We start from the raw sequence: 24428 nt of genomic DNA, 5'->3' as shown, positions 1-24428 counted from the left end.
CAATCAAAGATCACAGCTTCGAGAGACGGGCCAGGCGCGCAGCACAGTCACGCGGTCGAGCGAGAGTGCTGGCCAGACCGCGGGCCAGGCGTGGCGGGGGTAGAGCCGGTGCGGAGGGCACCGGGCAATAGGCCGTTCACCTCTCACCACCACGCGGTCTCTGCGGATGCCGTCTCCGTGGAGAGAAGAGGGCAGCGGGCTGGGCTGGAATGTGCGCGATCTGAACTGACCCTACGGGTTACGTCGCGAGACGACGGCTGGGAGGTGACGAGCCACGGGATCCCGCGTGGCGCGGGCTCTGCGTGGCCCTGGCACGGCACTGGGAGCAGGGCGGCCCATGCAGCTCGCGGGTCTCTTAAGCTGACACCCATGGCGACCTCCTGGACCTTGTGATTCAGCACTGCCACCTGCGTGACGCGCTGGCAGCAGCAATAGCCCAGCCCAGGCGGCTACTGCGAACATTCCCGACGCGTTACAGCACTGCGCGCAACCGACCGCTGTCCGAGACTAGGTTAGGGAGCCACCAACTCACTGCGACTAGTACACAACGCCTAAAAACGTTAACAGACGTTTTGATACATAATTTCGTCTTCATGCAGCACATCCATGAGTTCCGAATGTAAGTCAGACAACATACGATGGTCTAAAATACTGCCCGATAACATCCACGTCCAGACGGTAAAACGGGAATGCCTCCGCCAAACCCCTCCATTCACAGTTCAACCACCATCAGAAACAAAAACGAAACCGTACCAGCGGCTCAGCAAACCCCGGCGTCCAGCTGGTGACACCGACCGACACTGACTGTCCAAACCGACACCGGGCCTGACACTGGCGGCCGGCGGCGAGACGCTCCGGGCGCCCAGCACCCACGGCGCCCGGCCGGCCTCAGGGGCGCGCTGCGTCCCCTACCGGCGGCTGGCGGGCTCAGTGACGTCACCGCCGAGCTGACGCGGCGGGCGGCGAGCGCGCCAGGCCACCGTCCACCGCCGGTGCGGCCCGCCGACCGGACCGGCCGACCCGGCCACCCGCCGCTGCCGTCGGCGGCCATCACCACGTCGCGTCCCGCTCCCGCACACTCCCACGCCGCTCCAGCCCGGAGCAGAGGGCGACGCGCGCCCTCGCCGCGGGCGCCGCTCAGGCCGAGAAGAAGAAGTTGAGCGCCCGGTTGACGTCGTAGTCGGCGGCGAGCACGACGCGGATCAGCTCGGCGCGCGCCACGTCCTCGCCGACGATGCTGCGCAGCCGCTGCAGGCACGCCTCGAGGCGGCCGCCGGCCGGCGGGCCGGACTCCTCCTGCGAGCTCGACGACGAGCGCGACGTCTGGCGGCGGCGATGGGAGCTAGCGTCAGCGGCCGACGACGGCCGGCGCAACGAGGCGGCGGCGGCGACGGTGGGAAGGAGTGTGGGCAGTGGCCGGGACCGTGCGTGTCCCCTGGGACCATGTCTGAGCCCAGGAGTGTAAGACGGTCCTGCTGATGAAGCCAATCACTAGCTGCCACCAGATGATCACTATCTGTCGCTGCTGGTGTGTGGTTTTCACATATGACCTGGACATGAACTAAATGCAAACATGTGTCATTTCCACCGTCAAAGCACTGGGCTGAGCGCCTTGCAAGCCTACTGCAAATAATGACATAATGTGACGCCGCCCACACCGTCCCAGTATCGACCGCCCGCGACAGTGGTGAGTGTTGACCTCCCGCTGTTGCGGTGCAGCAGGCCCGGCCGCGCCGCTCGTGCCGCCTCACCTCTCGCAGGTGGATGCCGCGCGTGAGGTTGACCAGCTCCTCGGCAGAGTCGCCCGGCGACGCCGGCGCCGGGCGGGGCCGCTTGTGGGAGGCGTCACACTCCAGGTGCGCCCTGTCGGCCACACGCTCGGGTCAGCGGCACACGTCACACGCGGGGTAAGGTCCGGGGTCAGGTCAGCTGAGGCGCACGGCCAACAGACTTGCAACAGGACGGCCGGGTCAGACGGTCAAACATCGGGTCGCGGTCGCGTCACACACCACGCATCGTGCATGGATTGGGCGTGGGGCCGGGGTCACCGATCAGGTCAGGGTCACACGGTCGCCAGTCAGGCCAGCGGCCCACTGGACCTAAGTTTGTTCGGTTATTTAAGGACCTGAGATCGGCCGGCACCTCACCACACGTCACCAACACCACGTCTCCAATGATGCCCAGACATGGCGCGGGACCGTACCGACTGCCGACCGCGGAGCGGCACCTGCCGCCTGCCGTCCCGCCCCGCCCCGTCCCGCCCCGCCCCGCCCCGCCCCGCCCCGCCCCGCCCCGCCCCGCCCCGCCCCGCCCCGTCCCGTCCCGTCCGGCGGACCGACCTGGGCGGCGCCCATACGGCCGTCTCCTCCACCTCGGCCTGCAGGCTGGGGCTCAGCTCCAGGAACAGCTCCGTCTGCACCACCTCCGGGTTGGTGGCGACGAACTCCAGCGCAGAGCTCTGCCGCACGAGCGACCGCAGGTCGGGCTCGGCCGGCGGCTGGACACGCCCGGGGGCGGCACAATGACACCGCGTGACCTGCTCTGAGCACCATGACGCGGCGGTGCTCCAGCCTGAGTGTGGCGATCGGCAGCTACACGGACAATGCGTGACGCGACGGGAAGCGGCGCGCCCAGGGCACAGCGACAAAAGGTAACCAAGGACCACGCGGCGCCGTGCGCCCCGGCAAACGGATCCTATCGTGCAGACGCATTCGCAGGGGCGTTTTGAGCTATTGATGGCTATTGATGGCTATTGAGCTGTTGATCGACGCTACCTTCAGCTTGCGTGCGTTGTACTGCTCGGCGATGCTGAGCAGACAGAAGACCGAGTCCTCGTCGATGTGCGTCTCCAGCAGGGCCTCGCACGAGTGCTTCAGGTCGTCCAGCTCGTACCTGCCAATGGGCCGTTGCGTTACAGCGACGCCGGCCAATCAGCATGGTTCCCACAGTGGTTGCGACCAATCAGTCACGGCCATGACGGCGTCGGCCAATGAGCAGAATAATCACGGCGACGGAAACCGACCAACGTAATGACCACAGCGGTTCCGACCAATGCAGCACAGAGCAGCACTCGCATCAGTCAGTCGGTGACAAGGGCAACATGATGGCGAACAACACGCACGGCAACGAAGCGACATCGGCCAATCTAAAACGGCGCACCAGCAGCGTCCGCCAATCAGAAGGCGACAATACGTTCAGTCGCTAACGGCCGGTCTTCGCCAAGACTCCAACTGAGAGCGCAGAGACTGAGAGCGGAGGATGAGAACAGGCTCCGTCTGAGAGCAAATAGACTGAAATCTGACACTGTGACGAGACTCTGCTTGAGAGCAACTCTAATGAGCCGAGACTGGGAGCAGACTCCGACAGAGAGCACACACTGAGAGCAGACTCCAACCAAGAGCACAGGGACTGAGGACTGAGACTGACGCGAGATTCCGACTGCGACCGCCGAGACTGAGATCTGGGGTCGAGAACAGGCTCTGAAAGCAGAGACCGATAACTGAGACTGAGATAAGACTTCAACTGAGAGGGCAGAGACTTAGACCAGAGACTGGGAACATACTGAGGACACGGACTGAGAACATGCGCCGATTGAGAGCACAACGACTGGAGATTGAGAACAAACTACGACAGAGAACACAGAGACTGAAGACTGAGACGAGACTGGGAACACACTCCAACTGAGAATAACAACTGAGTACAGTCTCCACCTGAGAGCACAGAGATCGAGACCTGAGAACAAACTCCGACAGCGGGCACAGCGACTGAGAACTGACAACAGACTCCAACTGAGAGCACAGAGATCGAGACCTGAGAACAAACCCCGACAGCGGGCACAGCGACTGAGAACTGACAACCGACTCCGACTGAGAGTGGAGGGCGCGCGCGGCGGGGCCACTGACCGGTCGGCCAGCACCATCAGCTCCATCAGCTGCTCCGGTGGCCAGTTCTCCGGCGTCACGTGACCGCAGTAGAGAAACTCCAGCATCGAGCGGAAGATGGCCGGCGACGCGTCGCAGATAGAGATCTGCCTGCAGCACGGGAGCGCCGTACGCGAAGGTAACCGGCGGGGGGGGGGGGGGGGGGGGGGCAGGCGTTTGGCCGGTTATTGATGGCGCGCGCGAACGTCACCGGCGGGGCAGACATTTGTTCGGATATTGATGGTGGGCGCGAACGTCACCGGCGGGGCAGGCGTTTGTTCGGATATTGATGGCGCGCGCGAACGTCACCGGCGGGGGGCAGGCGTTTGACCGGTTATTGAGTATATCACAGGTTGTGAATATTTTGAACCTATTTACAGCTACATGAACTAGAAACACAGCCCGCATTTCAGCATGCAAAGACCGAGTATTCAGTAGTATCAGAAGTGCAAAAACGGGACACGAAGCACACCGCGCCATTCAGTTGGTTGATTTTCAAACGTCTAGGCGGTGAGCAACAAGGAAAGGAAAGTTCCGATCAGCGATTGAGGGACGCCGAATCGTCTCACGCTGAGTTGGAAAACGCAGCTCTGGTAACGCTACTGACATGTTTGTGAAATGTGCTGAGCCAAAGCGTTCACCCACGCTACATTTCTGCTAGCAAAACAAAATATGCCACTGATGGGGTTAGTACTCACACAGTGCCACTGGTCGCAAGGTTTTCGGAATGCACCGACTGTCAGGGAGCGCGCCGTCTAGAGCGGCCAGCGCCAAGACCTGGGGTGCGGGGAGGCGGCCCGTCCCATAGCTCCCCTCCCACTCAGAGACCAGCAGCGCCATCCCGTCACAGGGCAGCACACCTCATCCGCGGCACATCAGCGCACACCGGTGCCGCGTGGCGCCGCCGCCGGCCGCTCACTTGTCTATGCTCTCTCGCATGCCGGAGGCTAGCGCGCGCCGCAGCCACTCCGACCGTGCTGCCACCACCGGCGCGTGCGCAAGCAGAACTGTCGGCTGCTTCTCAGAGATGGCGGGACTGGGCGTGCCCAGCAGGGACGGCAGCACTGAAAACAGACGTGAGATATTACAAAGACCACAGTGGGCAATACACAAACAAGAAAACAGTATCATCTCCACAGCAAATCTTCTCAGAAGCAAGGCTCATACGAATGACACCGGAGCACCTCTCATTTGATCAGGCTACATTGTTTTTAGCAATAATTTGCATGCCTGGTAATTTCAAATCTAAGGGATCACGGAGAGCGGAAGCCAGGTATCTGGTAGTATTGCGGCGACTCGTGGTCTCGGCCGCCACCGAGTCTTACCCCGCAGGACTGTGCATCGAGGTTTGCGTCAGTGCTCGGGCCAGACTCACAGCCACGGAGGTCGACTCACGCCTCACGAACGCAGCACGCTCCCAGCGCGGAGGGACATGGCGAGGAGGGTCACGTGCTGAATGAAGAAAACGGCGTAGATTACGTCTTTAGGTTTGGTCTGTGCGAATGGCGATCATTGGCAGCCCAGAGCCTCAGCAAGCCGGGGTGTTCGGATAAAATATGGACGGCAACAGGACCATGCCAGCCGTACCTGAGTCTCCGAGGACGGGAAACTTCAGATCGGTGTTTTCGCCCGACTCGAACAGGCGGTGGCAGCGGCGGGCGAGTTCACTGTCACGGCTGAGGGGAGGCCGCGTCACGGCCGATATCAGCGACAGCTGTCGGTGTGTTCGCGAAACGTTAGTGAGCGTTCGGAGCGGGTTGGATGGTGTTGACGTACATACCACGGCATGGTACACCTTATCATGACAACAATGACACATCCGGAAAGGGCACATAATGAAAGCGGTCATTTGTCGCACCTCTTCTCAGTTTACAATGCCGCGTACTATATTCGCCATACAGAGTAACACTATTCTACAAAGTGCAAAGTTAATTAGAAAACATGAATTCAACAGGTCGTGCACTTACCCTAAATAGCTCAAGCTACGGCTGTTACCAGCTAGCCTGCCTGGCTTGTGAAATACATCATCAAAAACATAACTCAAAAACACCTGCTCAGCAGCTGCCAATCAGCGACTCACCCGCGGGGTGTCGTCTTGTGGACCGGCCTCGCACAGCGGTGTCTGATTGGTCGCCCGCTCGGCCAGCGGCGTGTGATTGGCCGCCTGCTCGGCGAGCGGCGTGTGATTGGTCCGCTCGCCGGTGGGCGAGGCCTCGGCCAGGCCGAGGCGGACCAGCGTGCGCGTCAGCTCGTCCTCGCCGACCAGCAGCTGCAGCTGCTCCGCCAGCGGCCGCAGCACCTCGGCTTGCGACCGCAGCAGCTCCATGATGTGGTGCTGTCAGGGAGGTGCGTCAGAGCGGCCCACCCACGCGGCCTCAGTGTCCGCCGCGGGGCAGACGTCTGCTGACGCCGACACGACACTTCCGTGCTAAGGCACGGGACACGTTCCGTCTTACTGTCGTGCGACAATGCTGTCAGTGTCAGCGCTGTGTCGTGTCGTGGAATTGTGAGCGCCTGAGGCAGCCAAATGCAGTAACCACATGATACTTTTTCCGTAATGAAGCGTCCTCTTCGAGACTGAACTTTACGTAATTCTGTGGTGCTGATAGCTGCAGTCGTCCACGCTGGACCCATTTGTACTAATGGAGAATTACCCAGACGCTACACCACGCTGGCTGAGCCAACCAAGTCCGGAGAAGCTGATCGCCAGCACCTATCCTCGCCCACTCCCCTCTCCAATGCGTCTCCCGCCCCAATGACGTCACCAGCTCCACACGGCGCACCCACCGTCACTCCCGTTCACCCAACACCGCCTCCCCCCCCCCCCCCCCTCCTCGCCGCCGTCGCCGGCGCTCACCACGCGGGAGGCGGTGGCGATGAAGTAGAACTTGAACTCGCGCCAGTTGATCTGCTGGTCGACCAGGCGGGCGGCGTCCTCCAGCCGCGCCACCAGCGCCGGCAGCTGCTCCAGCAGGCGCTCGGCGTTGTGGGAGAGCAGGCGCGCGCCGCCCGCCTCGCCCACGCCCGAGAGGTACTCCCTGTCGGCCACGGTCGTCGGACACTGCGGCCACCGAGCGGCGCACGGACACAGACGGGCTCCACTGTATCGCTAGGGTGCTGCAGGGTGCGGCACTGTATCTTTACACTTGGAGCATCGAGCACCTCGGACGACGCAGATGCTCCACATGCGTGACATCCCTGCACAAAAGAAGCGGTCCAGACTGACGCTCTAAACACGGCATGTCCTTTTCCAGGATTATGGACTGATACGACCAAAGGCCGCTTCGACGTTGCACACGACCCTTCCCGGTGGCACCGCTGATTGGAGCGCGCCATGTCCTCTGATGTCCCCGCCCGTGGTGGGGTGTGTTCGAGTGTCAGACACTTGCTATTTACCCCTGACTGGGATGACCTGCGGCTGATGGCAGCGGCCGCGCTAAAAACCCAGTGACGTCAGAGGGCAGGTGAACGGTGCCGAGCATTACGACGGGTTAAATTTTCGCCGCAAAGTTCTGTCGCTGACCTGGATCTTCATGATTGGACATTGGGGTCAGGGCTCACACAAAAAGCACTGCTCAGCATGAAGGCTGATCCCGGAAGTCCATCCCATCAAAAATTCGCCGTACGTCGTAAAACTTCGGTCTTTTACTGAGAACAGCTCGAGGTCCCACGAAACAGTTCAATATTGGCAGAGACCGCACGCTGCCACCTTGGCAAAGCGCAGGGCAAAGCCACGCAGTGTCGTCCGGTTACCGTTTCTGCAGTATATAGATGTTGGCCCGGGTGACCCGCTCCAGCAGCGTGTGCAGACAAAGCATGGTCCGGCTGCTCAGCACCTGCGCCAGCAGATACAGACACAGCTCAGCGCCCGTTCCCACAGACAGAGACACAGCTCAGCGCCAGCCCCCAGATGCAGACACAGCTCAGCGCCAGCTCCCACAGATACAGACACAGCTCAGCGCCAGCTCCCACATATACGGGCATAGCTCAGCACCAGCTCCCGCAGATGCAGACACTGCTCAGCGCCCGCTCCCACAGACACAGTTCAGCATAAGCTCCCAGATACAGACACAGCACAGCACCAGGGCCCACACATACAGACACAGCTCAGCACCTGCTCCCACAGACACAGACACAGCCTAGCACAAGGGCCCACAGATACAGACAGAGCTCAGCGCCAGCTCCCACAGATACAGACACAGCTCAGCGCTAGCTCCCGCAAATACAGACACAGCTCAGCGCCAGGGCACACAGATACAGACACAGCTCGGCGCCAGCTCCCTCAGATACAGACACAGCTCAGCACCAGGGCCCACAGATACAGACACAGCTCAGCACCAGGGCCCACACATACAGACACAGCTCAGCGCCAGCTCCCAAAGACACAGCTCAGCACCTCCGCCAACAGATACGGACACAGCTCAGCAACCGCCCCCACATGTACAGGCCCAGCTCAGCGCTAACTCTCACAGCTCAGCACCCAGAATAATAAACACACACAGCCTTAGCACTTGCACCAACAGAGGTGCAACTCCTTTCGCTCCTACTTTTTTCGCTTTCGCAGAGGTTCGCTTCTGCACAATCAGATACAGACACGTGGTCAGCACTTCGGCCATAGGCAGGCCCGCCGCGGTTGGGAACACACACATATACCAGCACATACACAGATGTCCGGCAGGTGAGCTCACACACAGCCAAACGGATCCCCACACAAGGTAAAATGCGCACACGTTTGCAAAACGCAAGCACACGCTCACATCCACGCACGCGGATACGCACGCGTGCGCAGCTTCACCAGCCATTAGACAGCGTCTCGCCCCCGCCCCGTCCCCTACGTCACACTGACGGCCAGGGTGTCGAAGTCCTTGCCTCTCTCCGACACCTGCAGACGCGCCACGCCAGGCGGCCCGCAGCAGTGCGCGGCGGCAAACCGACGCGCCCTTCCCCCCCCCCCCCCCCCCCCCCCTCCTCCCCGTCCGACGGCTTACGTAGGTGAGCGAGCCGTCGCGTCGGGCGGCCGGCTCGGAGAGCGTCATGGCGTCGATGGCGCCCTCCAGGAACGCCTTGCACTCCTCCAGTACCGACGACACCGTGGTCGAGAGCCACTCCAGCTGCCAACACGACAGGGCGTCCGGTCACAGCCGTCCCAGTCACGGAACACGGGAGCGGTGGGTCAGAGGCACTCCAGCTCTACGGAGCACGGAGCGGCGTCAGGCAGCTGCTCAAGTCGCGAAAGACGACGGAGCGTTTGGTTAGAGTCACTCCAGCTGCGAAACACGAGAAGAAGTGGGATTGAAGCCACTCCGGCTGGGAGCAATGGAAGGATATCGGTTAGAGCCACTCCAGCTGCGAACAACGGACGGACATCGGGTCAGAGCCACTCCGGCTGAGAACGCCGGACGGACATCGGGTCAGAGCCACTCCGACCGAGAACACCGGACGGAAATCGGGTCAGAACCACTCCGACTGAGAACACCGGACGGACATCGGGTCAGAGCCACTCCGGCTGAGAACACCGGAAGGACATCGAGAAAGAGCCACTCCGGCTGAGAACACCGGACGGACATCGGGTCAGAGCCACTCCGGCTGAGAACACCGGAAGGACATCGAGTAAGAGCCACTCCTGCTGAGAACACTGGACGGACATCGGGTCAGAGCCACTCCGGCTGCGGAGGACGAGCGACCCGTCGGAAAAGACCCGCTTCAGCAGATGCACAAGACGAAAAACACGTGGTTGGATCCAGTCACCCGGGCGCACGTCCTCATGTGAGCTTCACTCTCACAGCATTGCTCTGTGCATGACTTTCACATACATGCCTACCCCCTGCGTTTCAGAACAGGAGTAAACTGGTACCCGGTCACCAAGACTGAACAATATTGAACTTCTTGCCTGTTTTCGTGTAATGCGTAGCGAGCGCTTATCGATAAATGCATACCAGTCGAATGGATCGCTCATGTTTACCCATCAGTACATGGGTAAACATTATATTTATGTCATTATCTATATGCTATGATAAGATCATGATGGGTTTACCCATTATGAAGATCAGGATGACATCAACCTCTGAGATAATGGATGGTCGTACCGATCTGAGGCCAGCATGTGCGCTCCGTTATACACTGACATATGCAACTGCCGCAGACGGTCATCAACGTCACCAGCCCTGATGGAAACCGCGGGGCTGCCACGGCGCAACTCCCGCCGGCGGGAATTAAGCGCAGACCTACCTAGCATGAAACACCGCCTCTATCCACCTTTTGCAGCCCCCCCCCCCCCCAGGTCAGATGGGGGGGGGGCTGGGCTGAGGCTAGTGAACCAGATGAGCAGCCAGAGGTGACCCCGGCGAGGGGCCAAATGTAACCCAGGTGAGGGCCGGACTGGGGCCGGCGATGACCCAGGTGAGGGGCCACAGGTGACCAAGGTGAGGGACCAGAGGTGACAGGGGTGCAGTAAAGTGACCAGATCAAGGTGAGGTGACCGGACTGGAGTCAGAGGTGACTCAGGTGGGGGGGCCAGAGGTGACCTGGGTGAGTGACCAGAGGTGACCCAGGTGAGGGGCTAGAGTTCACCCGGGTGAGGGGTCAGAGGTGACCCAAGTGAGGGGCCAGACTGTGGCCAGAGACGACCCAGGTGAGGGGCCAGACTGAGGCCAGAGGTGACCTAGGTGAGGGGTCCACGACTGACCTCTGAGACGGCGCGAGCGGCCAGGGCTGTCCTCTGCGCCTGGTTGGCCGCCGACAGGAGCGAGCGCAGGCCCAGCAGCACCCTAGAACAGGACACAGTCCGCTCACCACACTGGCTCCCTCCACGGCCTGCTCACCACACTGGCTCCCCCACCCAGCCCGGGGCCCGGGGACTTAGCAGCCCTTTGTTTCGCGGGTGGACAGACGTACAACAGAAGTGCTGGTTGAAATGCTCGCAACGCAAATCCACGCCTGTGTTCCATCACTACCACAACGCCCCGGAATTACCCACACTTCACTGCATCACGATGCACATACACGTCGCTTTGTGCTAGCATCACCTGGGCGCGACAATGCTAGAATGCCAGCGCAAACACGTACGCCGTGTGCGCACGCGCGCACACCCGTGTCCGCAGATCCTGCCACCAGCTGGCGGCACAGGCCCCGGGCGCCAGCTTGAGCGGCCGGCGGACCGGCGGCGTACCCACCTCTGCAGCTGGCCGAGGAAGAGCGGCAGCCGCGACTGGGCGTACCGGATGACCTCGCGCCGCTCGGCCGCGTCCAGCGACGCCTCGTGCCGGCCGTACAGGTCGAACGCCAGCGTCAGCTTGCTCAGGCCTGCCGGCGCGGCGGCCGGCCGCGGTGAGCGGGCGGGAGACGGGTGCGATACGGAGGGCGTGGGTTCGAGACCCGCCGCCGGCAGCGTTTTAGTTCCTCTATTTGATCACGGTCAGAGAAGGTACCGACAATAATGGTCCAAGTAGTTGTACGCGTTGTAGGACAGTGGATGGACTGGCAATGACACAGGCCACGCAGATAATGTAGTTCCCAACCGCACCACATGGGTCAGCAGCCGCGTCGAAAGCCCACCGTGCAAACGCGGTGAGCTTCCCAGCGCTTAGCACATCCGGGATATTGATACCAGCGATTATATAACGCATCAAAGTTGCGATGCTGGCACTGCTACGCCATGGCCGGAGCGGGGCCGGCGTGAGTCTCGCGACAACGACACAGCCCAGACGTCCCCATCACGAAACACAGCCCCGCCAGCCTCCCGGTCACGTGGCCCACCGAGCGGCGGGCGACACTCCGGGCAGAGCGGGCGGCACCGCGGGGGAGAGTGAGACAATGAGAGAGTGAGGGGAGAGAGAGAGAGAGGGGAGAGAGAGAGAGAGAGGGAGAGAGAGAGGGGCAGAGAGCGAGGGAACGAGTGGACGAGAGAACGAGAGAGCGAGAGCGAGAGAACGAGAGCGAGAGAACGAGAGAGCGAGAGCGAGAACGAGAGAGCGAGAGAACGAGAGCGAGAGAACGAGAGAGCGAGAGCGAGAGAGCGAGAGCGAGAGAACGAGAGGGCGAGAGCGAGAGCAAGAGGGCGAGAGTGAGAGTGAGAGAGCGAGAGCAAGCGCGAGAGCAAGAACGAGAGCGAGAGAACAAAAGTGAGAGCGAGAGAGCAAGAGCGAGAGCGAGGAAGAAAACGAGAGCGAGGGTGAGAGCGAGAGCGAGAGCGCGGAGCACCTACCGACGGCCACCTGTCGGAGGCAGAGCCGGACCAGGGCGGAGACGCGGCCGGGGCAGCCGAACACGGTCTCGACGCCCTGCTGCTGATCCCGGCAGGCGGCTGCCAGCTGGTCGGCCACCGACTGGCAGCAGCCCAGCGTCTCCCACACCAGGGCGCACAGCGCTGCGGCACACGGCGGCGATACGGTCACCAATACTGGGGACGGAGGCAGAGGGACGGGGGGGGGGAGGGAAGGGGATACTGGGGGTGCTGAGGCGCGCTGGCAGGGGGATGCTGGGGCAGGGATGCTGACAGTATGAGGGGAAGGGGGTCAGGGACACCAGCCAAACATGAGGAGAGAGTTGAGGGGCGCCAGTGTGTGCTGACAGAGGGGACGTCGCAGCGGGGCTGCCGACAGCGGATGTCGGTGTTTGTCTGGGGGGCAGGACAAACACCGACATCATAGGAGACGCGGGCGCTGGCACGGGCGAGACTCAACCTTCAAACCATCACGAGCGGTACAAGCTTATGACGGCACCGCCGACGGTGACGTCATGAATGCTCCCTTCACGGCGGAGCGGCAGGGGGCGATGGCAGCACCCGCAGCCCGCGTGTCACCGCCTGCGCCAGGCTGAGGCAGATACGGGCGGTGAGCTGCGTTGTACATGTTCGCCGTCAGCCTTTGTCCATCTAAATGGGTCCGACCCTCTACGCACAAGATGCACGGTCTCTGGGCAAGACCCCGCCTCTCTGAGCGAATCCGACCCTTTCTGAGCGACTGAGCCAGCCCAGCCCACTCTACCTCCGAACCAGCGGCCATCCCTTCCCACCCCCTGGACACTGCCCTCTCTGAGCCAGCGAACTCACTCCCTGAATGCTACTCTCTTTCCCGGAACATAGCCCGCCCTCTTTGACCCAGCACCCTCCCTCCTTGAACGCCGTCTGCCTTCTCTGAACGATACCTGCCTCCCCCCCCCCCCCCCCCCCTGACCGCTTGGTGCCTTCCCTGAACGTTGCCCACCCGCTCTGAACGCGCCATGCCTCCCTGAACGCTACCTGCCCTCACAGAACGCTCCCGCCCTCGCTGAACACTATCTGTCCTCCCTGAACACATCATCCCTCCCTGAACACTACCCTCCTCCCTGAGCGTGACTCACCCTCTCTGAGCGAGACGTTGGTGACGTATCGGCGGCAGAGCTCTGCCAGCGCCTGCAGGTCGGGCAGCGTGCGGACGGCCTCGGCCAGCCGGCCGGCGGCCGCCGCCGGCAGCCCGGCCGGCAGCGACTCGGTGTACAGGTAGTGCAGCAGCGCGCGCAGCTGCTCGGCCGGCAGGTGGCGCAGCGGGTCTGACGGCCAGTCGAGCGTCGGCGCCAGCAGGCGCACCACCAGACTGTGCGCGCGCAGCTGGCGGCGGAGGCGGCGGCGGCGGCGTCAGCGGCGGGACGGGCCGGCGACGCCGGGTGTCAGCAGCCGCACACTGGCGCGGTGCTGAGGGTCATCTACCGATATCACCCGCAATTTGACTCTGAGGTCACCAGCGTGTGCGAGCGGCGTAGATGGCCTATCTATGGTTACACTTCTAACTTATTTAAATTGAGGTCGCTGTCTACTCACACGCACGCCAGCACCATACAAAGGTCTGAGGTTCCTAATAACTTGGTTGGGTACTGAGATCCCCATCGTAACGTAACGCCCCTTCCATACAGACATCACTACTCGTTCCGTCCTGGCCCACGATCCATCCCATAATGACGTCACCACCCCTCTTGGTATGATGTCATCATCTCCCAGCACCCGATACCACCAATCATCATCACTGTCAAACAGACGTCGCCATCCCGTCATGTCCTAACGTCACCTCCCTCCACGCGCCCCACAACCTTATTGTCACTATTCGCCCCACCCCTCCCACCCGGCCGTGCCCCGCCGGAACCCAGAGTCCAAAGCCTAGAGTCCAAAGCCCGGAGTCCAGAGTCCAGAGTCCAGACTCCGGAGTTTGGAGTCCGGAGTCCTCAGTCGGGAGTCGAGAGTCCAAAGTCCGGAGTCCTGAGTCCGATAACCGGAGTCCAGAGTTCGGAGTCCTCTGTCGGGAGTCGAGAGTCCAGCGGCCGGTGTCCAGCTCCCGGCCCCGCCCGCGCCGCCTCACCTGGGTGCCGTCCGCCGCGGTGAGTGTCAGGTCGGCGTACATCTCGGCGCCGAGCAGCCGGGCCAGCGAAAAGGCGTGGTCCGGCGGTGGCTCGCGGCACGGCACGCGCTGACACTGCAGGATGCACCAGTCCTCGCAGGTGAGCACCATCAGGTCCTGCGGCGTCGGGTGGTCCACCTGCCGCAAGGCCAGCGACGGTCAATGTGAGCATGATGGTGATGATGGTGGCAATGGCGATGATGATGGCGAAGATGGTGACGATGACCTTAACCGCGGTCACTTTGATTATCCCCATGGGACTTCTCGGAGAGCTGATGCCATCTAAAATGCTGACGACAACTACCCCTCTCCCCCTCGGCTTCTCGGCGGCCGCCTCGCGGCCAGGTGGGAGCGGCAACCTTGCACTGACCTTGAAGACGATGGCATGTCCGCTGACGGCGGCCAGCATGAGCGAGCGCCGGTCGTTATTGTACGAGTGGTCCGTCACCAGGTCGTAGGCCTCGCAGCGGAACAGGGCGCAGTCGACGTCACCGCCTGCCGACGCCAACGGGGGCCAGCGGGGGCCAGCGGGGTCAGTGGGGTCAGCGGGGTCGGCAGAGGTCAGCGGAGGTCGGTGGGGTTCAGCGGGGTTCAGCGGGGTTCAGCGGGGATCAGAGGGGTTCAGTAGGGGTCAGCAGGGGTCAGTGAGGGTTAGTGAGGGTCAGCGGGTTCAGGGAGCGCTCGGCCCGGCCGAGGCAGGCGCGGACAGAGCGCAGGGCAAAGTCACACAGTGGCGGGCCGGCCCATCGGCGGGGCTGCTCAGGTCATCGCGGTTATATAGAGGAGGTGTGAGCCCCAACGGACGGTAACGCGGTGTCCTGGCGGCGGCGCGTGTTCAGTGGAACACGTTACACTAGAAAACGCCGTTAACTATCAGACACGTTTCGGGACGCAATGGTGTCAGGTGGCAGGGTGTCAGGGTACCTCGGTGTCCGGACACAATGTCAGAAGACAGGGTGTCATGAATTATCGGTGTCAGGAGACAGGGCGCCAGGCGACCTCGGTGTCAGGCGACCTCGGTGTCAGGAGACAGGTTGCCAGGCGACCTCGGTATCAGGAGGCAGAGTGTCAGGGGAGCTCGATGCCAGGAGGGTCCACACCTCGATACCAGGAAACAGTCAGGAGACCTCGGTGTCAGGAGACAGGGTGTCAGGAGACCGGGTCTGGCCAACTCCGCCTATCCTCCCGCACCGGGCTGTCGGCTAAAGGGCACGGCACCGCCTGCACACTTGCACGGTCAGATCTGCATCACGAGCGCCCACGGGTGACCTTGACCTTTGGCTGACGGCCCACCGCAGGCGGGTCGGTGGAGTTGGTCAGACCCTCTCTCCTCGGCGTCGTTCAGCATAACCAAAAGCCATCCACTGAGATAGTAGAAGTAGGTAGTAGGTGGGATCGCATCGTCGCAGGGATAAGTACGTGGGACGTAGCTATGAAAGACAGGGACAAGTCCAAATATAGGCGGATAAGAAGTAGAGCCAGTTGATTCGGTGCATGGGAATATAGAGCACAGAATAGCACTTAGATGTCATGAATTTGTGCCGTTATGGATACGTTCCGCGGTCAACATCATCGCCAATCACCCACTTCACATGCTACGAACATCCGCCTATTAATATATGTATATATATATATATATATATATATATATATATATATATATATATCACATTGTATGTGTATGTATGCATTTAACTGCACAGGCGCAAGCCTGTAAACATGCGCTCTGGCCGTTGCTAGGCGTTCCCACGTAAACAACAGCTAATCAACCGCGACTCAATGCACTAACTTCGCCGCCCGTCCAAGTTGGCAACAAATTTCGGCAGTGACGTCACAGTTACGTCTTGTGACTACGTCACGGATCGCACGGGCCTACCCGAAGCAGTGAACGGGCTTCCAATGACCAATGAAGAACGCGACCCTGCCAGTGAGGACGGCGAGACTCGTAACGCACGCGGCAGTTCCCCGCGACCGGCACGACATTTCTGCTTCGTATGAGGAGCAGCGTGCCGGAGAAACGGCGCACCTGAAGCTCAGACGATGCTTATTGGCAGCGCAACTCCCGAAACATTGACCAAATAAGCCGTACGACTCTGGGATGGCGGCGGAAGACTGGCACCGCCGCCAGCGGCCACGACCACCGGCGGCCGCCGCGCGAGCACCACGGGGTGTTGTCCGGTCTCAGCGCCGCCCGGTCCAAACCCCATCCGTCGCCGCGTCAGAGGCACGGCCGTCACGCGCGGCCGGACACGGAGAGCGTCGGCGGTCAGTCTAAGGTCCTCGCGCGCTGCTGGACCCCTGGCCGTCCGGCCGTCGTCACGCCCGTCGGCGGGCCGGCCTCCGCCCAGCCCTGGTGTCACGCTTACGGTGGGTGAGGTGTGCGCATGTTGGACAGATTGTGGGATGTGGGGACACAATGCACGGGAGGATCGGCATGCGTAGAAGGCGCACGATTTGGGGAGACCGTGCAAAGTGCTACACACTTTGTCTGTCGTTTCTGTCGCGACCAAATCTGACGTGTGATGCTCGCTTGTGCAGCCTTTACAAGTAATGTTCGGCAACTGTTCCATGTTTTCCCCAACTGGTACTTCAAACTTTCTCAAGTACCGGCCGCGCATTTGACCGCACGCTATTTGCCTGTCACTCGGCCATCTTCTGACGACCTCGCGCCTCTGACGGCGGCTCACCCTCGGGCAGTATCCAGGTCACGTCGCCGGCCTCGTCCAGCTTCATCTCGGTGCCCTCGAGCGAGGTCTGACCGCCGGAGCCGCACAGCGAGATCACCTCCACCACCTGCCACGAGGGGGCACCACACGCGTCACGGCCTCAGAAGTGCGCACAAGAATGCGAGCTCCGGACCTCCGGCCGGTGTGCCGGGACGGCTCAAATGGCGCTACATTCCGCAACTACCTGCAGCCAAGGACGGCCTTGTGGGAGGGGCGGTCGTTGTGAAGACGAATGTGTTGGAGCATTCGTTGTCGTGAATGTCGCTCCTTACTTAGCGGTTTGGCCCGTTGGTGGTCGCAAGATCGTCGCGCAACGACAGAAACTGTCGCAGGTCGCATTCCGATACAGGTTCTGTCGCCAGGTCAAGTAAATTGCATGAGCTGTCACGCAGTATTAACGCAAGGTATAGGCCAGGGGCGTGCCCAATCCGTAATCCGTGGAAAGCACGGATAAATTATTGGCGGCACCAATATGCCTTCTTTTCTCTCTTTTTGCCGTCTTTTTACAACTAAATGCTTCATCGAAATCGGTCTTGAATTTTCACTTATAGCTATGTTTCTGCTCGTGTCTCTCATCTAAGCCGTACTTCAGCGGTGCCGCAGTCCCCGACTTGTGCACAGAGCTCGAGAAAACTAACTGGGACGGTAGACTGCACCGCAGCGCTCATTACCATGCGGCACAGCCGCTGGGTCCAGGCGGTGGCCGTCGACCGAAGCTTTTCGGCCAGCACGAGCGGAATGTGATGGAAAAGGTAGGCGTAATGGCGGGACAAAACTGCCGGAATAGGGAAGAGACCTTAAAATAAATCCCGGCAGAAAGCCGTTTTTGGCGAATTTTGGGGTAGCTTTCATTGTTGAGTTGTGGTGTAGAGTACATGCAATCAATGTGCTAGCGCCTTTTGTCACTTGTTCACACTCGTGGTCGGTAACGAAATGACCAACCGTTGACTTCATTTGATATGCAGCACTCCACAAAGCAGGCGTGAGAGTGAGGGAGCGAATTAAGTGTCACTTAACATTAACAACGATGCTGCATTTCCTTTGACCTTCCGCTAAGCAATACGCTATATATGTACAGAAACTTTCCCTCTCCAGTGATCTGTGTTGGCCCGGAAACACGTCCCTATCAAAACCTCGTGCGCAGGTGATCAATGATGAGAAAAAAACCAACACAATGCGGCATGAATGCGTCAGTGGTTAAGTGCATTGGCAAATGACGTATCCAGTGTGGAACAGGTATAATGGGGAAGTGAATTACACTTGAGACGAAAGACACGTGTCAGATTGGTACGCATGTCAGCGACGTTGCTTAACCCGAGAAATTCTAATAAAACTGACCTCCTTTTCAGCAATTATATCTATTTAGAGGAACTGGTCCCAAACCCAATGACGTAAACGGCGGGCTGGAAAAGCTGGAGTTGCAAATCCATCGAGTCACTAGTTTCAAGAACGCCTCTGTCTCAGCGCCAGAGAGCACCCTGGCGTGACAAAGGAGCACATACCGCCTTGAGTCACCATTGGCACTATGGCAAGGCAGGCATCCCACTCACGCCACGCCAACCAATACCAGTCACGCCACACAAGCCAGCACCAGCCAACGTCGCACTCATGATACACCAACCAACACAAGCTTTGCCACACCAGTATGAGTGGTATGACAGCTAAAACAGTCATACCACTCATGCCACACCAGCCAACACCAGTCACGCCACACAAGCCAGCATCAGCCAACGCCACACTCGTGATACACCAACCGCCACAAGTCACGCCACGCCAGCTAAAACAGTCACGCCACTCACGCCACACCAGCCAACACCAGTCATGCCACACAAGCCAGCATCAGCCAACACCACACTCATGATACACCAACCGACACAAGTCACGCCACACCAGCTAAAACAGTCACGCCACTCACGCCACACCAGCCAACACCAGTCACGCCACACCAGTCACATCGCACCAGTCCACGACACTGGTCATATCACATCAATCTCATCACACCAGTCATGTCCCATAAGTCATGCCACACAGCCACGCCACGGCCCGCCCTCGGGCGCAGCGACACCGGCTCACGCGCCGCTCGCGCTCACCTTCCACGCGCCGATGTACGGGTCGTTGGCCACGGCCATGGCTACCGGCCCGGGCGACGGTCTGGTGGCCTCCCTCCACCTGCAGCACACGGCCGGCAGCGATGGTGTCACGAAGACGAGGGGCGTGGCCGGTGGAAGATTTGGCGGGGGGGGGGGGGCTGCTGCTGGATGGTCAGGGCTTGTGGCGAAATACCAGGACAATGATAAGTTGCACTGATATTTTTAGAGGTGATGTTTGCAAACAAGCCCCTGTGGCCCAAGCTCACGACGAAAGCCATGACACAATGCTCCCCTCCCCACCCCCAATTTTACGAATCTTACTGAATCTGAATGGCAGTTCAGCTTTCATTGCATGTGCAATGAAGGTGTCGCCTGTCATTCTTCCCTAAAACATGCTGGAGGGAACACCCAAAATTCCCCAAATAAATGTTGCTTGCACAACCAAAAGCATGCAAGTAAATACAAAACTCAATGAGAATTGCATGAGGTACAGCCAGATGACATTTACCAACTATCGTGAACCAAATGTGACTGCACTGAGCATTCCAGCACATTAAACCTTTGCCACTAAATTCTTCTTTAAAGTGGAAATTCCTGATGGCATGGCAGGGGCAAAACTCAATTGAGCACTGCTTTAGCTTAATTTGAACTATGACTCCAGAACTTGATACAATCAAAATGCCTGACTTATCTTTAAAACCAAATTCTAAAAACTCAAAGTGTCAAAAAGTTCACTTGATGTCTGTTGATTGTCACAATCATTATAAGAAGTTATTTAATCACAATATGCCATTTTTGCTGTGATGATGGTGATAGGCATGTGCAACATACATAATAGCTTTTACTGTCTTCTTTTTTCATTATTGCAGGGTTGATAAGCACCCCCAATAAACATGTAATGACACAGACAAAACTACAAGCACCAAGGTAGCTGGTGTATATTTACTCACTTTCTCATTCTGAGGCTGTTCTCATCCCCTACACTATTGAACACAAGAATAGAACTAAGACACATGGATGAAAAGCAAGCATGGTTTAATGATGCAACATATTAGCAGTTTCAATAAAGATTGCAAGCTTCTTGTCATATGCAAGTGATAAAACTGATAATATTATGATGGGTTCCTTAACAAAGACAGATTCTCAGACCTCATAAAACCAATGTTATGTTATTCTACCTTGCTGACTGATCCCAGTTCACACATCTCCACAAGCGTGTGTGACAAAAATTTTGCTACTACTCCCATGTTGTTGAATGAAACCTGTTCATTCCTTAAAGAGTAATGCATTTCTTCACTGATCATAAGTTTATAAGATGAATATATTTTGGAGCTGCATCTTGGACATATTTAAAGAGACACATGTTTCATGTCACCAGAAAATCCCCTAAAATGTGGTATTCTTAAGCTTTGCTCTGAATGTCTGACACAAATATGTTTATTTTTTAATTAATCATAGCTGCTAGCCATTAAAACAATCATCCCTCAAATCCTGGGTGTTACAAATACCTTGATACTGATCCACACTGGTCCAATATTGATTCAGCTGATCCAAACAAGAATTTAATCAAATTTAACCATGAACCTCACCAAACATTGAAAATTCAGATCAAGATTAAACTTGAAAAATCATGCAAGTCTTTAATACATCCCAAATCTGCATTGCACCAAGCACAAGTCTGTCTTATGCATCCTGGTCTGAAAGGAAAAACACAAACCAGAAGCTAAAGCTTATCAAATCTAAGCTTGATGCACATGATTCATAAATAAACAGTTTGTGTGGGCCTTGGAAAAAAATGTTGCAAGCATGTCATAAGATAAAGTGAATATATATGGTACCACATCCAGTCATAGCTAGGCTTAAGTTTCTCATCCTCTAACTTTCAAGCCTAAAAAGACTGGACAATCCAAGCCACCAGGAAATCCAGATCTGCACACAATGCATCTGTAAACTACCCCACATCATAGGCAGGGCTGTCACTTTCCTATGTTTTGGGGCCTGACCCAGCAAAGGTAACCTAACCTACTAACAAGCCCTGATTTCTTCCCAGATTTCAGCCACAATGGCTTAATTCCTGTCAGTTTTTCAGGGCGGTTCCCAAATTGCCTTCATACCAATGAGTAAATTTCCATCTCAAGCTGATGTGATTGTGATAGTAACATGTCTGCATTCTTATGTACTTCACCTTCTCGCAATTGCTGTGCTCCATTGGCCCCATTTTCTCTTTATGACTCATTTGCATTGGGGGAGGCTCAGAAGAGCATTGGGGGGACAATTCAACATGGGGGGGGGGGCGGCATGACAGGAGAGGATGTGAAGTATCATCTCTGCTGAGTTTTCGCTCCTCCGCCCCCTCCCCCAGAAAAAAACACGCTAAACCAGTTTCATATGCGACATAAACCACATATCCAATACACTTCACAAGGCGTGTCTCCTCAGGCCCTTGCTCAATGCCCTTGCCAATAGCCCACAGACTACAAAAATTAGATCGTATTGCCGTTAAAATTAGATCGTATATGCCGTATCTCCCAACCCACCTATCCCACCAGTCAATATGAAATGATAACTGGATGGTGCCGAATATGATGAATAAACCAGTTTCGTATCAGCTGCGCCATAGGCATATCCAATAGATAGTGATGGGCAACAAGACCTGAAGCAGAAATAGCCCTGTACCAAAAACATGTCAGCGAGCACCAAAACATAAAACCGTGGTCTGAGGAACATTTCACGTCCAATAGCTCGTTTTTGCAGCAAGGTATTTTCAGTACCAATGTATGAAAATATGAGTATAAGGCTCAACACAGCTTTCCTAACGTATTTCAAGGGGGAGGGGCATGAAGTCTGGAATCTCCATGACGCAAACTACTCTAAATCCAAGCTTCGGAGGTCAATTTTTGCCTTCTCAGTATGTTAGAGACATATAGATGTCTATAATAGGTCATGAAGGAGTCGTGGCGCTTGCACCTCTGGATCCACTCCCGAATTTCAACGCTGCAAGCGGAGCGTTTGTCACAGGCCTCATCGAGCAAGCAGATGCTGCCGGTGTTCACCATGTCATTCAAATACAATTAACATGTTGATGTCGGGCAAAAACCGACGCGACACCACCAAAACCATCCCGACATTTGCCAGCAATCTGAGACCACCCCGACATGCTTTGAACAGCGGGCCGGCGTCAGCTGATGGCCGGCAGCAGGATGACGGAACCTCTTCCCGCCGACACGGAGACGCCGTCCAGCTGACCGCGGCCCGTTCTCCGCGGGATGTGACGCCTGCTGACCACGGCCCGTTCTCCGCGGGATGCGACGCCTGCTGACCGCGGCCCGTTCTCCGCGGGATGTGACGCCCGCTGACCGCGGCCCGTTCTCCGCGGGATGCGACGCCTGCTGACCGCGGCCCGTTCTCCGCGGGATGTGACGCCTGCTGACCGCGGCCCGCTCTCCGCGGGATGTGACGCCCGCTGACCGCGGCCCGTTCTCCGCGGGATGTGACACCTGCTGACCACGGCTCGTTTTCCGCGGGATGTGACGCCCACTGACCGCGTCCAGGAGGTGTCTTATTGGCGTGGGTTGGTGATCGCTGACGCTGGCGAGCACGCTGGATGATGACGACCACGACACCAGCCGATGGTCCCCAGGGGTGGGGCGTCTTCAGGGGCGTCAGATCAGCGGGACCTGACCATGGTGATTTTGAGTGACGAATGATTTTGGAACGAAGAGAATGCTTTATCGGGCTTTTGTTATAATATCAAGATATAGTTATGAGAATGCGACGTATAGAGACATAATATTGATAGTGATAACCATACATTATGTGTCACATTCTAAAACAAAGCGATGTTAGTAGTAGTAATAATATCGACGCATCCTTATCTCCATTTTCCTGGTTTCTCTCCGCGGGAATAAGGCTATGACTACTGTCTTATCTATGTGCATAATGGCCCTCTCAAAAGCACTAACAACTTATGTAATTTTAAACCCCGGTATTGTTTAGCCGACACGATTCAAACCGCATGGGTACGTTTATTCGGTACGGATTCGCCGCACACGGTTCGGCTCGGTGCACGAGGCTTGTCAAACGAGCCAAGCCGAGCCGAGTCTAACGTATTAAACAACTGAGGGGCGATGCATGCTCCTTTGAAAGAAGCCTTGTCGTTAATGTCCCCATAGATAGACCTAATCGTGATTAACGACGCAAGGACCTGTTGACGACTTTCCAACAGCTTTTTGTTGGCTTCGTATCAGCAGCTGACAAACAATGCTGATTGAACTCATATGAGAAGAGTTAACGATGATAAAATTTTCCTCAAAGAAGCTCCTTCGATATTGCACTCACTACCAACACCACGAGGTCCTGGTCAGCTTACCGTCCACGTCACTACCACCACGAGGTCCTGGTCAGCTTACCGTCCACATCACCACCACCACGAGGTCCTGGTCAGCTTGCCGTCCACGCCACCACCACCACGAGGTCCTGGTCAGCTTACCGTCCACGTCACTACCACCACGAGGTCCTGGTCAGCTTACCGTCCACATCACCACCACCACGAGGTCCTGGTCAGCTTGCCGTCCACGTCACCACCACCACGAGGTCCTGGTCAGCTTACCGTCCACGTCACCACCACCACGAGGTCCTGGTCAGCTTACCGTCCACGTCACCACCACCACGAGGTCCTGGTCAGCTTGCCGTCCACGTCACCACCACCACGAGGTCCTGGTCAGCTTACCGTCCACGTCACCACCACCACGAGGTCCTGGTCAGCTTACCGTCCACGTCACCACCACCACGAGGTCCTGGTCAGCTTGCCGTCCACGTCACCACCACCACGAGGTCCTGGTCAGCTTACCGTCCACGTCACCCGTCTGGCTTACTCGCCCATCATGAAATAGGTCGTCGGCCACATTCCGGCGGAGGGGGAAGGGGGGGGGGGGCGGGGCGGCGGGGTACCGCCGCCGGCATCTCCGCCGGCGAATCAGATCGGGTCTGCTGTGCCGGCTGGCGGCACGTGCCTGAAACAGGAGCTGACCTTAGGTCATCCGGGCTACTTACAAATCATGAAGGCTGGCTCTTATACAAGGTTGACTACTTCGCTTGCGCACGGGAAATGAAAGAGAGTGCAGACTGAATCATCCACAATGCTTTTTTTCTGAAACGTTAGATGTGCCGCAAAAGAAGGTGTGCACCAAGCATGCTAGCATCTGTGGGAAATCATATGGCCGTCTATTTGCTTGCTTTTATTTCCTCTCATTGTCACATGGGTTTAAGGGAACTCGATGCAAAAAGCACTAAAAACATAATTATAGCGGAAAATTACGACGACTT

The 24428-nt window shown here is 57.9% G+C and overlaps 2 protein-coding genes across 2 annotated transcripts; both read right to left on the bottom strand.

The window, feature by feature from the left end:
• Positions 1-1050: 1050 nt before the first annotated feature.
• LOC119114260 (uncharacterized) lies at positions 1051-6295 on the bottom strand. The gene is made up of 8 exons (XM_037238463.1): positions 6001-6295; positions 5508-5634; positions 4840-4984; positions 3903-4031; positions 2775-2892; positions 2340-2458; positions 1752-1863; positions 1051-1323 (listed from the first exon to the last, which is right to left on the bottom strand). The coding sequence occupies exons 1-8, from the start codon at positions 6244-6246 to the stop codon at positions 1138-1140; spliced, it is 1182 nt and encodes a 393-aa protein (XP_037094358.1). The 5' UTR covers positions 6247-6295; the 3' UTR covers positions 1051-1137.
• A 2956-nt stretch (positions 6296-9251) lies between these two features.
• LOC119114067 (uncharacterized) lies at positions 9252-19148 on the bottom strand. Its single transcript, XM_037238290.1, has 10 exons — positions 19104-19148; positions 16975-17080; positions 14658-14782; positions 14249-14425; positions 13378-13506; positions 13260-13311; positions 12124-12285; positions 11093-11222; positions 10606-10687; positions 9252-9266 (listed from the first exon to the last, which is right to left on the bottom strand). The coding sequence occupies exons 1-10, from the start codon at positions 19140-19142 to the stop codon at positions 9252-9254; spliced, it is 1017 nt and encodes a 338-aa protein (XP_037094185.1). The 5' UTR covers positions 19143-19148.
• Positions 19149-24428: the final 5280 nt, after the last annotated feature.

This window comes from Pollicipes pollicipes, unplaced genomic scaffold (assembly GCF_011947565.3).
Source record: "Pollicipes pollicipes isolate AB1234 unplaced genomic scaffold, Ppol_2.1 Scaffold_7262;HRSCAF=8765_pilon_pilon_pilon, whole genome shotgun sequence".
Lineage (NCBI taxonomy): Eukaryota > Metazoa > Arthropoda > Thecostraca > Pollicipedomorpha > Pollicipedidae > Pollicipes > Pollicipes pollicipes.
This window is presented reverse-complemented; position numbering and strand designations above follow the sequence as displayed.